Source organism: Melanotaenia boesemani, chromosome 23, assembly GCF_017639745.1.
Source record: "Melanotaenia boesemani isolate fMelBoe1 chromosome 23, fMelBoe1.pri, whole genome shotgun sequence".
In the NCBI taxonomy this organism is placed as follows: Eukaryota; Metazoa; Chordata; class Actinopteri; order Atheriniformes; family Melanotaeniidae; genus Melanotaenia; species Melanotaenia boesemani.
This window is the reverse complement of record NC_055704.1, coordinates 13,180,782-13,193,860: the sequence shown is the minus strand read 5'-3', so window position 1 is coordinate 13,193,860 and position 13,079 is coordinate 13,180,782. Positions and strand designations below refer to the sequence as shown.

Genomic DNA, 13,079 nt, shown 5'->3' with positions numbered 1-13,079 from the left:
TAAGTGTGTCCAGATGTCTGGATCCTGCAGAGCTCTTATTTCTCTCCCATTCTACTCAATATATCACAGTAACCTTAGCATAATATTGAATAAAATCTGGTGTTTTACAGCAGCTAAACATGACTGTGTAATTGCGAGACTGTTTGCTGAAGCTGAAAAGTTGCCAATTAACCGTTGTCTACTAAAGTTTTGTGTAGGATGTAAACTATCCATTGTTGCATTGGTGTAGAACTTTGGATATTAGAATTGAGAAAGGCTAACATTTTTTATTTGCATCCACCCAGTCCATTATAAAAACCCAAGTGCAACAGCCATAGCTGCATATTTGCAATGCTACATAACTTAATTCTTCTGTAGATTCATTATTTTTAGTAAAATATTCCATAAGTAGTTTTTATGTTAGCAGCCTGCTTTCATGCAGACTGTTTTTTCCTAATTTTTCTCACTGTACACCACTATTAGAAGCTTCTTGGATTTGCCAGCATGATGCATAACACTGTCAGGTGCTCAGCTGGATATATTCTTCTGTAAAATAAAAATCACAGAAATAATCAGGCAGCTGCAAGTCTCCACAATCTTTTTTTCTTTGCTACAGTATATAATTGCTGGTGTTGTAATGTGTTCACACTGTACTTACGTGAAATCTACATTCACTGTTCGAAACCAGTGAAGAAGATGGGTGTCCTCTCACAGCTATCTGGGATCAGAAACGTGGAATTCTTGTCAGTTTGCTCCCAGGATTGAGCCTTCCCCGTGATCGGACTTGTCTGCACTCATCAGATCAGTGAATTGTAACAGAAGAAAGTCTGAGCTACAGACTGTTGGTCCATTTCATCAGCCTGTTATTGAACTAGCTTTTGTACACACCAACTCTGATTTACTTCTAACCTTTGCTACCTTATTTAAACCAAGGCTATCAAGAATGCATTTATTGTCTGTGCCATGTTTTTTTTCTTTTTCTTAGAAGTTTCCCACACTCCAAAGTACTGACAAATAATTTCCTAAAGCCAAGCATGCAGCTGCTGTCATGTTAACAAAGAAGTCTCTGAGTAACATCATATTTTAAATGAATGTAGTACAGTTTGCCCAAGGCCAGCCTTTATGTCTGCATGGTTGGAGCTCACTCACACAACAGTGAGCGTCAGCTTTCCGTTATCCACACAGTGTTGTAGTGTCCATCGCCAGGCTGCTCCTGGACATAATTGACTGTCCTGACAGCAGTTATTGATAAGGAGAAGAAGGACACACTTGTGTTTTTTCTCCCCCCCTTCACCTCGGCTCAGATTAGACTCTGCAGCCTTTTTTTTTTTTTTTTTTGTCCCAAGCTCTTTTCTGTAACAGACAAGCCCCCCTGCTACCTGAGCTAATTGACTCCAAAACACAGCCATATGGGGAAAATGTGCACAGTAACATTGCAGTCTTGGTTGGTTGGGTAGTAAAGAAGACATCAAAACAGCTGTACAGCTTGTACAGCATGGTTTGTATTAACTTGTGATGCCTCTGTAATTGCTTGCTTGTAGTGGTGGAATGGAGACATACCTAATAATCAGCCTTTGTCAGTATTTACAATTACATCTTAAATGAAAAGAGTTTCTCAGGATGATGCAGGTCTGCATGCCTCTGGTTTCACAGCTTACAATTTCATAGTCTCGATTCTCACCAACCACTCATGCAGCATCGCTTTATACACTGACTACAGAGCATTTATCAGAGCACAGGCAGCAGAAAAGCATGATTGCTAAGAAGCTGAACATGAAACATGACATACAAATGTTTCATTCCTCTGTTGCTTAATCTGTCCTCTCATGAAACCTTCAAAGATTCAGATCACGCTATGTACTAGCAGTACAAGGCCTGTTGTGGTGAAATAACTGTGCCATTTGGAACATTTATATTATCCTAGACTAGCACCTTTAGATTTCTTCCTTCTAAACCACTTTCAATCAGTCTGGTAAGCTGTTGCGTGTGGCTCATCTACAGTAAAAAGGCTGTTAAGATCAGGGGGTTTCTGTCCAGTTATATTCTGAGGGCATTTAAAATGAATACTACAGTATGCAGGAGGTGTAGTAATGGCTTAGTTTGTTAGCTTTTCTTCATTAATAGATGGTCTTACACTACCTCAAATGGATAACACAGGTACAACATTATGCATACATGGTATTTTTCTCTCGATTATTCCCAAGTGCAGCCACCTTGAGGAAAATCACTGCGGTTTCAGAGTTTTGCAACAACTAAGAATTTATCCTGCACATAAGGTTTCATCTGTCAGACAGTATGTTGTATATCATTCCTCTGCACCTCTCTGCAGGTGCCGGAGGACAAGTGCAGACAGTCAGCCTATGAATGGAGCCTTGGCTGCTGTAATAGAAGCTCAGCCAGATGACATTTGCCTGTGCAAACCCTTTCAGTGTAGAAATCAAATTCACTCAGCAGGGGCCCCTGTCTCTCTAATGATTAGCCTCCAGAAGCAGCAGTGTACAGTACCAGAGACTGCACCAAATTGAAATACCCACCCTCTGGAAAAAATGGCAAGTTATGCACACAAAATGATTGATTTGCAGAAAATTGAGCAACGGCACAGGGAGGAATCTCATGTCTGTGTCGACAGAGCGATTCCACTTTCGCTGGCTGGATCATCTATCTTTGAGATCTTCTTGCTCATTACATCAAAGGCATGGCCATTTTCCCACACAGCTTGAATTTCAGATTGGTAGCTTTTTAATTATAAAGAGCCTTTCATGGAAACCGAACCAATTAAACAGAATTAAAAGTCAGTAAATGTTTGTGTTCTTCAGTTAGACAACAAGACGGCTCATCAGACAAACTTTGAAACTGCAATTTGCCCAGAACACCAGGTCTGTTGCATTTTCCTTTCTTTACAGCCACTATTAAGATGCCTACTTTGTTTCTTTTTCCCCTCAGACTATCTCCGCCAAAGCTATGGACTATCTACGGATTTCATTCAGCCGTGTGACTACAACAAACTGGTGCTGTCTCTCCTTTCGGGCCTACCCAATGAAGTGGACTTCGCTGTTAACGTTTGCACTCTGCTTTCCAACGAGAGCAAGCATGCCATGCAGCTGGACAAGGACCCCAAACTGGTCACATTGCTTCTGGCCCATGCCGGCGTTTTTGATGACTGTACGTACCCAGTGTTTGACATGAACACTTCTCTTTTCTTAGCACCTATGCTTTATTATTTATTTAAAGTGGAGCTAGAGACCAAGGGAAGAAGATAAAGGTAATGATAAGCTAAATCCTGAAGCTCTTACTAACTCTCTCCCTTGTTTTTCTCTAGCACTAGGCAGCTTCTCTGGGGTGTTTGGGATTGACTGGAAGGAGAAGACCTCCCGGGACTTTGTCAGGGTAAAGTGTATAAATATATATATTTATATGTTCTTTTAAATGAAGAATCAAGAAATATCCCCAGCTTTGGTCTTTTATATACAGATATTGGACACTGCCTTTACTGAGAAGCCACTGAGCGTCTCTGTCGCTCTTCCAAGATGGAAAATTGGCAGAAACACAGCAGTTAATCTTTGCCTCAGAGCAGTTTTCTCTGAGGCATCCTTAAAATTGAGTGGAGGTCAAATCACTTCAGTCTCAGTCAATTTTTTGGTGCTTTCATAAGAGTGGCATTCTGAACATATGTAATGCAGAAAATTTTTCATTATAACTCAATTTAGAAGGACAATATTATGGCCAATACAGCTCAGCGGTGATGGTCAGTCAATAAAACGTTGTGGAAATGCTTTCAGCTACTTTATCCAGAGGAAGGTCGGCCTGCAGATCAGGTCACACAAATGATTTAGTGCAAGATGTTTAATCTCTAAAGAATTTATTCATATGCTTGATTTCAAGACCTAATACCTGTATTTATAAAGTGTTTATCCTCCTTCAGTTATGATTTACTCAATTGCAGCCTTGCCCTCATGGTAATCTTTCCAATGACTTTATTTGTAGCCACACTGATTTAACCAATCACATTGGATAATTTGATGCTGTAAACATCCTTCAGCTTAATCTGGCTGCTGTTAGGAACATTTCCATTGCACTGCTAACAGCCTCTGTTTCTCTATAGTTCTGGAAAGAGGTGGTGGAGGATGCTGAAGTCAGGGAGCTGATCTGGGACAAGAGCAGCTTAACACAAGGTAAACACATTTGCTGCTAAAAGCTTCAGTAACCAAATAAGCACCTACAGTTCATTTATTGGTGCTGTGACGTGGACAGGTGGGTATCATATGAAAAAGTATGTTCTGTTTTGGCAGTTTGGTGGTCTGGAGCATTCAGGTGTGTGTTAACAAACTGTCAAGGGGAAAAGACATAACCGAAAGATCCTGATAGCTGCTCCTCAATTTGGGAAGAGTCATAAAGCCATTCCAAATAACTCTGTGGTCCATTCTACTTTGAGAGAGATTATTCACAGGCAACTGTCTTGAATGTTTCCCATCTTCCTGGTAGTGAACGTCTGTCCGATGTCGTTTCCGCATGTAACTGGTGCGTTTTCAAAAGCCTTGTGGATCCATCGCTTGACTCAGCAAACTGAGCAATACCACTGGAAACCTCAGGGTGAATATTGAGCAGTATAGCTCACATACAGCCTGCAAAAGGAACAAACCAGTGAAGAAGAAGAACAGCATGACTATGAAGACAACAGTGACAACTGTAGCGATGGTGGGAGCTTTTGAAGAAAGGCAGCGTGTGTGAAGGGTGGTAGCAACTTTATAGTGCTGCATTACCGCCACCAACTGATGTCCGAAATTGACGTCAGAATGGGAAAGTGAACTCTGAACTCGGCACTGCCCAAGGATGAGTTGACTTTATAACCACGGCAACGTAAAAACGCATGGAAGTATGAAGGGCAGCAACGCAAGACAACGCCGGAAACAGACTGTTGCGTACTTTAGGGAGCATAAATGGTCCTTTTTTTCAGAAGTGTTGTAGTAGAAAGTCTCTTGACTCTAAAAAGAACATGAAAGCACAGTTTAGGTTTGCAGATGCCATCCAATCACACCATAAGACTACCAGGTAATATGACCTGCAACGTGATGAGACCAAAATGTAAGGTAAAAATCAAATGCGGCATATCATCACAAGAACCTCTCATCAGCTGTTAAACACAGGGATGGAAGGGGATTCGGGGTTGTTTTTAGAGCCAAAGGGCCTTTTGGTCATTGAGTCAAGCATGACCACCTCTGTATACTTCAGTATTATGTCAAATGTGAGGCCATCTTTCCAACAAACAGAAAAGGGTTGTAAAGAAGAGTGTGCTAAAACGTCTGCAACAATGAGAGAGACTGATAAAGCAATCATTTTCTGTATGACGTTAAGTTATTTGTTCCTAAATATGTTTCATTTTTGCTCAGTTTATCTGAGGTTGTATTTATAAGATCTGGTAAGGATCAGACCGAGCAGTGTTGAGTCTTTACCGTCTAATCTGGCACGGAGCTTTAAAAGGTTCCTCCTCTCTCTGCAGATGGTACGTCGTGTGAGGAGCGCTGGCGGAGCCTCTTCCACCCGCCACGGAACTCTGGTATCAGCGACATGGAGGCCCAGCGGGTACTGCAGATTGCCGTTATCCTGCGAAACCTTTCCTTCGAGGAGACAAACGTCAAGCTGCTGGCGGCCAACCGAACGTGCCTGCGCTTCCTTTTGCTCTGTGCCCACTGTAACCTCATTTCACTCCGACAGCTCGGACTCGACACGTTGGGCAACGTGGCTGCTGAGGTGAGTCTGGTTCCTAGAAAGCAGGTGTTTTGGGTATGGACGGAAGCAAAACTCCTGTTAAGATTCAGTATAATATTAAGGGAAAGTACCAGTCAGAATGCACATGCGCAACACTTGGAATAAGTGATGATAGACTTGACAGGCTTTGTTAAAGGGGCAGCACTGTTAGCTAACTACCTGCATGCTATGCTCAGTCTCCCACAGTCTGATGGATTAATGTTTAAATGACATGTTTGTGAGGTTAATTTGAGACAGATTGGTGGTGGGTTTAGACAGCCAGCTGTAGCTGTGTGCATGGCTCCTGAATAAATGAGGGCAGATGGTGTCAGTTTTTTTTTTTTTTTTTTAGAATATTTACACTCGAGTCCAACAAAGACCTTCAACCAAATATGAAGAATTTAGTAGTGACCACCCTACAGCTATGGTGGTTATAATGGTGATTGTTCATTCATCGTTCATTGAATGATTGTTGTTTAAGACATATTACTATGCTCCATTCAACATAAAAAGATGCAAATAAACATGGCAATACATTCAACATGGCTGATGTCACTATTTGTGGCATTGGATGTATAACAGGTGAGCATCGTATTAAATTAAGACTCTGCTTTAACAAGAGATGCTTTTGATCAAAAAAATCGGTTGACCTCAAACACAAACATCTGGCCATAGATTGAGTTTCCTAATATTTCTATGCATTTCATCCTTCATTGCTAAAATAAACAATAAAATGCCAAACAAAAGCTTGGAATCTTGTAAAGAGAGCTGCTCCACAATGCAGACCAAAAGGACAATTGTTAGGCTTTTATTCTCAAGTTGCTTACACAAACATTAAATGGGAGGTGCTTAGATATCGTTTCTACTCTGTTTTGGGAAATTGTTGTTTAGCATACTGGAGACAATGCTGCAGGCAAATCCATGTTTCCCAATCTGAATTCATGTTGTCAAGTGCTTGTAGCTTTAAATCCCACTGTCTTTAATTCTAATCACTAGAACCTGCAGCGGGTGTAGAACTGGTGCAGCCAAACCAAGTGCATAGAAGCTGCAGGGATAAAAAGCAGGAAGAGATGCTCCCTGAAGGGGCAGCTGAGAGATGGATTTGTTCCAGCGTACTTGCTGATTTCAGTGTTTGCTGCCAAGCACTTCTTATTTTGTATTGTACTTCCTTGGTTCAGTTCTGTTTCTGATAAATGTAACAACTGTTGACAGGTGGTTTACTGGATGATGGCGCAGTTGTATTAATCTTGTGTGACTTCTTGTAGCTCCAGCTGGATCCTGTTGACTTTCGGACGACACACCTGATCTTTCACACCATCACCAAATGCTTGATGTCCAGGGACAGGTTTCTCAAAATGAGAGGTGGGTTTTCTAGCTGTTGAGTGGGACTCAGCTGCTTTCCTAACATTTTCATAGAAAATAACGAAGTGGAATCTGTGTTTATGCCTGTACGTCCTGTAGCCATGGAGATCCTGGGTAACCTCAGCAAAGCAGAGGACAACGGTGTGCTTATCTGTGAGTACGTGGACCAGGAGTCGTACAGGGAGGTAATGATGCTCCTCACCCTGCCTGATCTCATGCTCCTTATGGCCTCGTTGGAGGTGCTATACCTGCTGGCCCAGCTGGGAGATGTTCCCTGCAGCAAGATTGCCTCCGTCGATCACAGCATAGGTATTAATCCGTGTTATTAGAAGCAAATAAAGGTTTACTTGTTTGGAGTAAAATCTTACTAATCAGCCTTTCAGTCTTACCTGCTAAATGGCTAAAATGTAATTGTGTATTTCAGCGTTGCTTGTCATTATAACCTTTGTGTGTTTTCTGTCTCCCTCGCTCTGGGTTCAGACCTATTGGTGCGATTAGTTTCAGTAGACCTTCACACGTTCGGACCCGACGCCCTGACAGCAGTGCGGTTGATCGAGCATCAGGCTAACGCCGACCAGGCGGCCGAGGTTCGACCACAGCTGGTAGAGCAGGTTCCTGCAGCCATGCAGGGAGCTCCAGCACCAGGTGAGTGTTTGTCTCATCAGCTTTCAGACATTCTGCAAGATAAACAGGAAAATAAGTTTGATTTGAGGGTGCTATGCTCTGAGATGGAGCAAAGCAATTCCTGAAGGTGCTCGGATATTTTTCTAAACCGTGTAGAGCTACAGCTGTGGCCTCACCCATCAAAAGCATCAGGATGAAAGGAGTTTATGCAAATTATATTAAGAAGCTCTTATAGATAATGTGAATGGCCACAAGGCACTGTTTGGGGGAAAATTGATTCCCTTCAGAGTGAAAACCGACTGTACATGTGAGTTAGAAAAGTTGCCAACTTCTTGAACTGAAAATACCGCAGCACAGCTTCACCGTTGAAAGGAAACAAAACAAGTTTATTTAAACTGACCTGGAACCAGATTTGTACACAACTCAATATTTTCTTTTAATTTTTCAACCTGAGGAAAAAAAACTGAGGTGACACCTGCAGTTTCTGTTGTAATTGACTGAATTTGCCCTCCAGTTTATCAATATTTTCTATGAATTACAACAGTTATTGTCATGGGCAGATTGTTTAATGCTGTCGATGCTTTTTCTAAGTTTTTAATGCCACCATTCGTTCAGATCAGCGTGCTCCTTATTTTCGTGTGATTTAAAACCTAATTTAACTTACTTGATTTTGTGTTATGTCTTCATCTCTACGTGGGTGGTTAATGACATTTTTCCTGTGATGTGACAAATCCAAAATATATATTTATGCTTTATTTAAATTAAAAGTTTGGATGAGGCTCAACCTTTTCCGCTGCAACTTTGAGCCGCAGATAAAATACACTGTTGAGTGATCCTCATTGAGATGAACTAATAAATCTGTGGAGCAGGCGAGGGTAAAAGGAGGATACAAGCGACATCTCCTACCTTGTTGTGGCAAACAAAGTGTCTCACATTTTCACCTTCTCTTTCCCTGCTGTTGCTTTCATTCATACTTTCAGTGACAGTTCACCTGTAGCTGAGCCACTTCATGTGAAATGCCGAGGCCTGGTGCTTGAAATCCCTGCTTCTATGTATGCCTGGAGATACGACACAAGAATAAAACAGTGTTAAAACACATGGTTCAAAGACAAAAGATGTGAACCTCATTTATAGCTCAAGTGTGTGAATCAGCAGGTGAAACCCTGCTAACCTTGGAGGTGTACTACCCGTGCAAAATTATGAGTGTGCTGACACCTAGTGGAGCACTAGCAGTGTGAAGTGATTAGATAGTGGACTAACTCACTTTTTTTTTTTTTTTAGGATGAATGACACAAATGTCTAAATGTTTCTGTTTGTTCCCTTTTTGTCTCTTTTAGTAACAAGGGTGCCAGTTCAAGCCACTCAGCCACCACCTGGTATTGTTGAACTTGATGGGGAGAAATTTACGCTACAGTGGTGAGATTTTGGTATTTTCATATTGTCTGTATATCATGTTAGCTTCCTATCTGTCTGCGTTTATAACCTGTCTGTCTTCACTTTGGTGCTACCAACAGGCTAAACGCACACTTTGAGACGAACTCAGAGGGCTCCGTATCTCGATCAGAAATGTATTCTGAGTACCTGGCCACATGCAGCAAAATGGGACGAAGCAACATCTTGAACTCTACTGGTTTTCTCAAATGTCTGCGGTCAGTCCTGATTCTAAATTATTGTTTCTCAGTCAAAGTTTTTGTGCAGGAAATATTTACCAAGATCACCATCGGCACAGATGAGTTATGAATTGGTATGTGGGATCAGTTTTTTTCCTTTTATCCTCCTTGCCACCACAGGACGGTGTTCCCCAACCATACTATGCGAAGGCAAGATGAGGCCAAAGTCAGCAGTCAGGTTCAGATCCTTCTGGTTGGATTAAGGCGACGGGCGATCCCTCTGCCCATCCAGTTGTACTACCAGCAGCAACAGCAGAGCCCAGCAGCTCCTCCACCTCCAGCAGCTCGACATGAAGCACCTGGAGACCCTCAGGCTCCGCCTCCAGGTAGAACCGACAGCTTTTCTGTTCATTACTTTTATCTGTGTGCATCATTATTGGAATATTAAGGGCAAAACTATGCTTTAAAAAAAAAAAAAGCCTTTTTTTTGCACAGCTGGTAAGGATGTTGATGCTCGGATCTTTCCTTCAGAGTTTTTTTTTTCCTTGGCACAAGAGGCATCCAGTCTGTAAGATAAACAGTCTAAATGTCAGTTGATGAAAAGCTCAACGCACACCAGATTCTGTATCATATGTAGAAGATTGTCTGCAGAATTGCAGAAAAAGCAGAGTTGATACCACTGAGACAAAAATGGCTGAACTAATTACAAAGGCAAGAACATGCTGAGGAAATGATCAAAGGGAGAGGGAGCTACTTGCAGGAGCTAACTAGTGAAATTGGAAGGATGGCGGCTAAGCTGCATCACATGTCCTAAATTAGAGCACAGGAGATGTTTTGGCATCAGTGTGTATTTTCAGTCTATGCAACAGAAAGAATTCTGGGTATGTTGGTTGCCTTTTCTTTTTTCTTTGTTTCAAATGAAACACACACTGATGTATAAAATGTTGAAGCAGCTTTACTGAAGTGCTCAGGACTGAGCTATGTGAACATGGTGTTATTAAAGCTTGGGCTGAATGAGCAGAAAAACGGACTCAAAATACAACCCAGGAGAGCTGATTAAGAGGATGATGATTGTAATTTAACTGAAATTACATCCTTACCATTAAATGGAAATAAATGCTGTTGTTCAGGGCTCTGGGCTGTGAGCATTTAGATGCACTTAGCAGCCTTTTTTTTTTTTAAGGGAATGTGACTAAATTTTAAATCTAGGCCACATTGTGAAATATGCTCCATATATTTTGCATGTGTTTTCTGTCAGAGGAAATTAATTTCAAGCTAAGCTGTTGTAGTCATAGGACAAACATCTACCTGCTGCACTCCTGACAAGAAACGGTTATGCAGTTAGGAAAAAAATATTGCAAAGAATCAGCAGCATTTTTAAAGGCAAGAGTCAACTTATGAAATTAAAAAACAATATCTAACTGTGTTAAAGGAAGAGCTCCCATTTAGTGGCTTTAACATTCTCCCAGACTGTGTTTGCATTCATGCTGCAGTGGTCAAACGACTCAGACCTTTTAAATAACATGTTCCACTCCTCGCCAGAGGAAGACGTGACACACAACAAAGAAGAAAAGTCGTTCATTTATTGGTTATTGGTTTATTTGTTAGCTATTAGTTATATTAGTTATATTATGAGCTATCAAGGGCTATATGATTAATTGTTTTTAAATTGAAATCGCAATTTAAGACGTGAAGAGTGCAATTAATTTACGTGTTACAATGCACCTGATTCAGCCGTCAAACTTGCAGCTTCCACAGTTTTAAAAATCCACTTGCTTCAGACGTATTTCTTGTCATCTTTCTCGTGACAGTAGGGTCCTCTCTTTAAAATTTTAAAAATGCATCTGGCCGGGATTCCGCTCTATCTGAGCATCATATGATTACATCGCATTTGCGTTGTTTCATTTCCACACTTGCTTATTATTCACTCTCTCACAGCTGGTGAGCGGGAGGGGGGAAGAGGCAGCTGCAGCACAGAAACCACAGAGTAACCAGGTGTTTGTGCAAAACTGTGGAGAAAGTGCGAGTTATTGTCTCCCCTCATATTCTCTAATGAATACTTTAATAAGACGCGGTGAAGATCAGGAATGCTGCATGTTTAAATTAAACATCATGTGACGGCTACACTAGGCTGTGAAGTTGCATTTTCACAGCAGCTCCACCACCACTGCCAGCTCCCCCAGAGGAGACAAGATCATTCATCAAAAGGAGGAGGAGGCCAAGGATGCTTTTTGTTGGGCTCATTGCTTCAATATGCGTTCTCTGCTAGTTGGAGTGTGTGCATCTGTGCATGCGCGTTGGTGTCTGTGTGTGTGGCATTGGGCTGAAACTCTGCTGTGTGCAGTATAGATATCATGTAGAAAGAAATGAGATGCTGTGGTGCAGATAAGACAAGTGACATCAGACCTTTTGTTTTTTAATACATGGACATAGTCCTTAAACCTGTTCTAGAGGAAATGTAGCCTTCATGCTTCAGTGTTTTGGCCACAAGTCACATCTTGTAGTTGGTAAGTGAAGCCGTTTGTATCTCAACTTTGCATCCTTGTTAGAATATAGAGCAGTTTATATTTTTATGTCATGTGATGAGCCATCTCATATAGAAGATATATTTCTGAATGAACATTGAACAGAAGCTAGAATTTAAGATTAAATTGCAAACTTAATTGCAAAATTGGAAAGAAAAATTGCTATAAATTTTTTTTCCCCAATGTCGTTCTAGTGTAGTCACGTAAAAAGAAAAAAAAGTAATCAAAATTGAGCATCTTAATTCTTTCTGCTTGAAGCTTGTTTCCAGCTTGCGTGATGCGAGTCGACCCGCTTATTAGCCACCAGTTATCCACTTTATGTACACAAACATGCATGTATTTAAAAACTAAAGGGAAATGTTCCCTTCTGTTTCAAAAAGAAATCAAAGACCATTAACAAGAAAATTTCCATCCACATGAAAAGGCACAGACAGGCAGTCTCATTACAATTTCCTAACAGTTGATGTTGGTTGACTGTTGGTGCAGCTAAGTCCAACTCAACAGAGATGTTCTGGAGATACAAAAATCCTGTATTTTTTTATTTAATTTAATTTTTTATTTTTTTCTCATAAAAATTAATTTTTTTACAATATTGTTCAACATTGGCTCAACTGGCTCTGTGTTGTGTTATTGGGGTGTTGTTTTATGTAGCAGCATACGCCATTACACATCCTGACGTCTCCGTTGCTTAATATAGTCGTCTTCTTCCACACATTTACATGCAAACAAATGAAAAGTCCTTTGAGTGAGGTTAGCATCAGCACTTTCTTGTATAATTCCACTGTTGCTATGTGAACAAAGAGGAGAGCTGTTGTCTCAGAAATCCAAATAAAAAAGAAACTAGAGTGAACCAAGCTTTTCCAGTATTGTTACCCAAACTATGGTATTAGCGCCCCATCCATATCAAACTGACCCCCACTCTGGAAACTTTTAAATTACACCTTAAAAAACATTTTTTTTTTTTTTTGGCTTTTAGTGCAACATGACAATTTTGTGATCAGTTTCTTTTAATGTACATTACCCTTCTAATTTCTCTTAGCCTTCCCTTTTGTCTTTGTGTGTCTTTATTTTGTTTTTTGGGGGGGTTTTTTTGTGCTTTTTGATGAGCAGAATCTCTGGCTGTCAGAGCTGTTTGTTTTTAATGTGCTATATCAATACAGTTGAAGAGCGTTGCATATTTTCAACTTTAAACCAAACACAATCTGACACTGCAAACCAAAAACTGCCTTTACTT

General features: G+C 40.8%; 1 protein-coding gene across 1 annotated transcript in view; it reads left to right on the top strand.

Moving 5' to 3' along the window:
- arid2 (AT rich interactive domain 2 (ARID, RFX-like)) overlaps positions 1 to 13,079 on the top strand; it is a 35,527-nt gene that overhangs the window by 14,712 nt on the left and 7,736 nt on the right. Inside the window, exons 5-14 of the mRNA XM_041977423.1 lie at positions 2,923 to 3,141; positions 3,299 to 3,366; positions 4,082 to 4,151; positions 5,477 to 5,727; positions 6,990 to 7,086; positions 7,186 to 7,395; positions 7,567 to 7,731; positions 9,048 to 9,126; positions 9,225 to 9,359; positions 9,501 to 9,706. Coding sequence (XP_041833357.1) covers positions 2,923 to 3,141; positions 3,299 to 3,366; positions 4,082 to 4,151; positions 5,477 to 5,727; positions 6,990 to 7,086; positions 7,186 to 7,395; positions 7,567 to 7,731; positions 9,048 to 9,126; positions 9,225 to 9,359; positions 9,501 to 9,706 — 1,500 coding nt within the window. The remainder of the gene's footprint in view (positions 1 to 2,922; positions 3,142 to 3,298; positions 3,367 to 4,081; positions 4,152 to 5,476; positions 5,728 to 6,989; positions 7,087 to 7,185; positions 7,396 to 7,566; positions 7,732 to 9,047; positions 9,127 to 9,224; positions 9,360 to 9,500; positions 9,707 to 13,079) is intronic.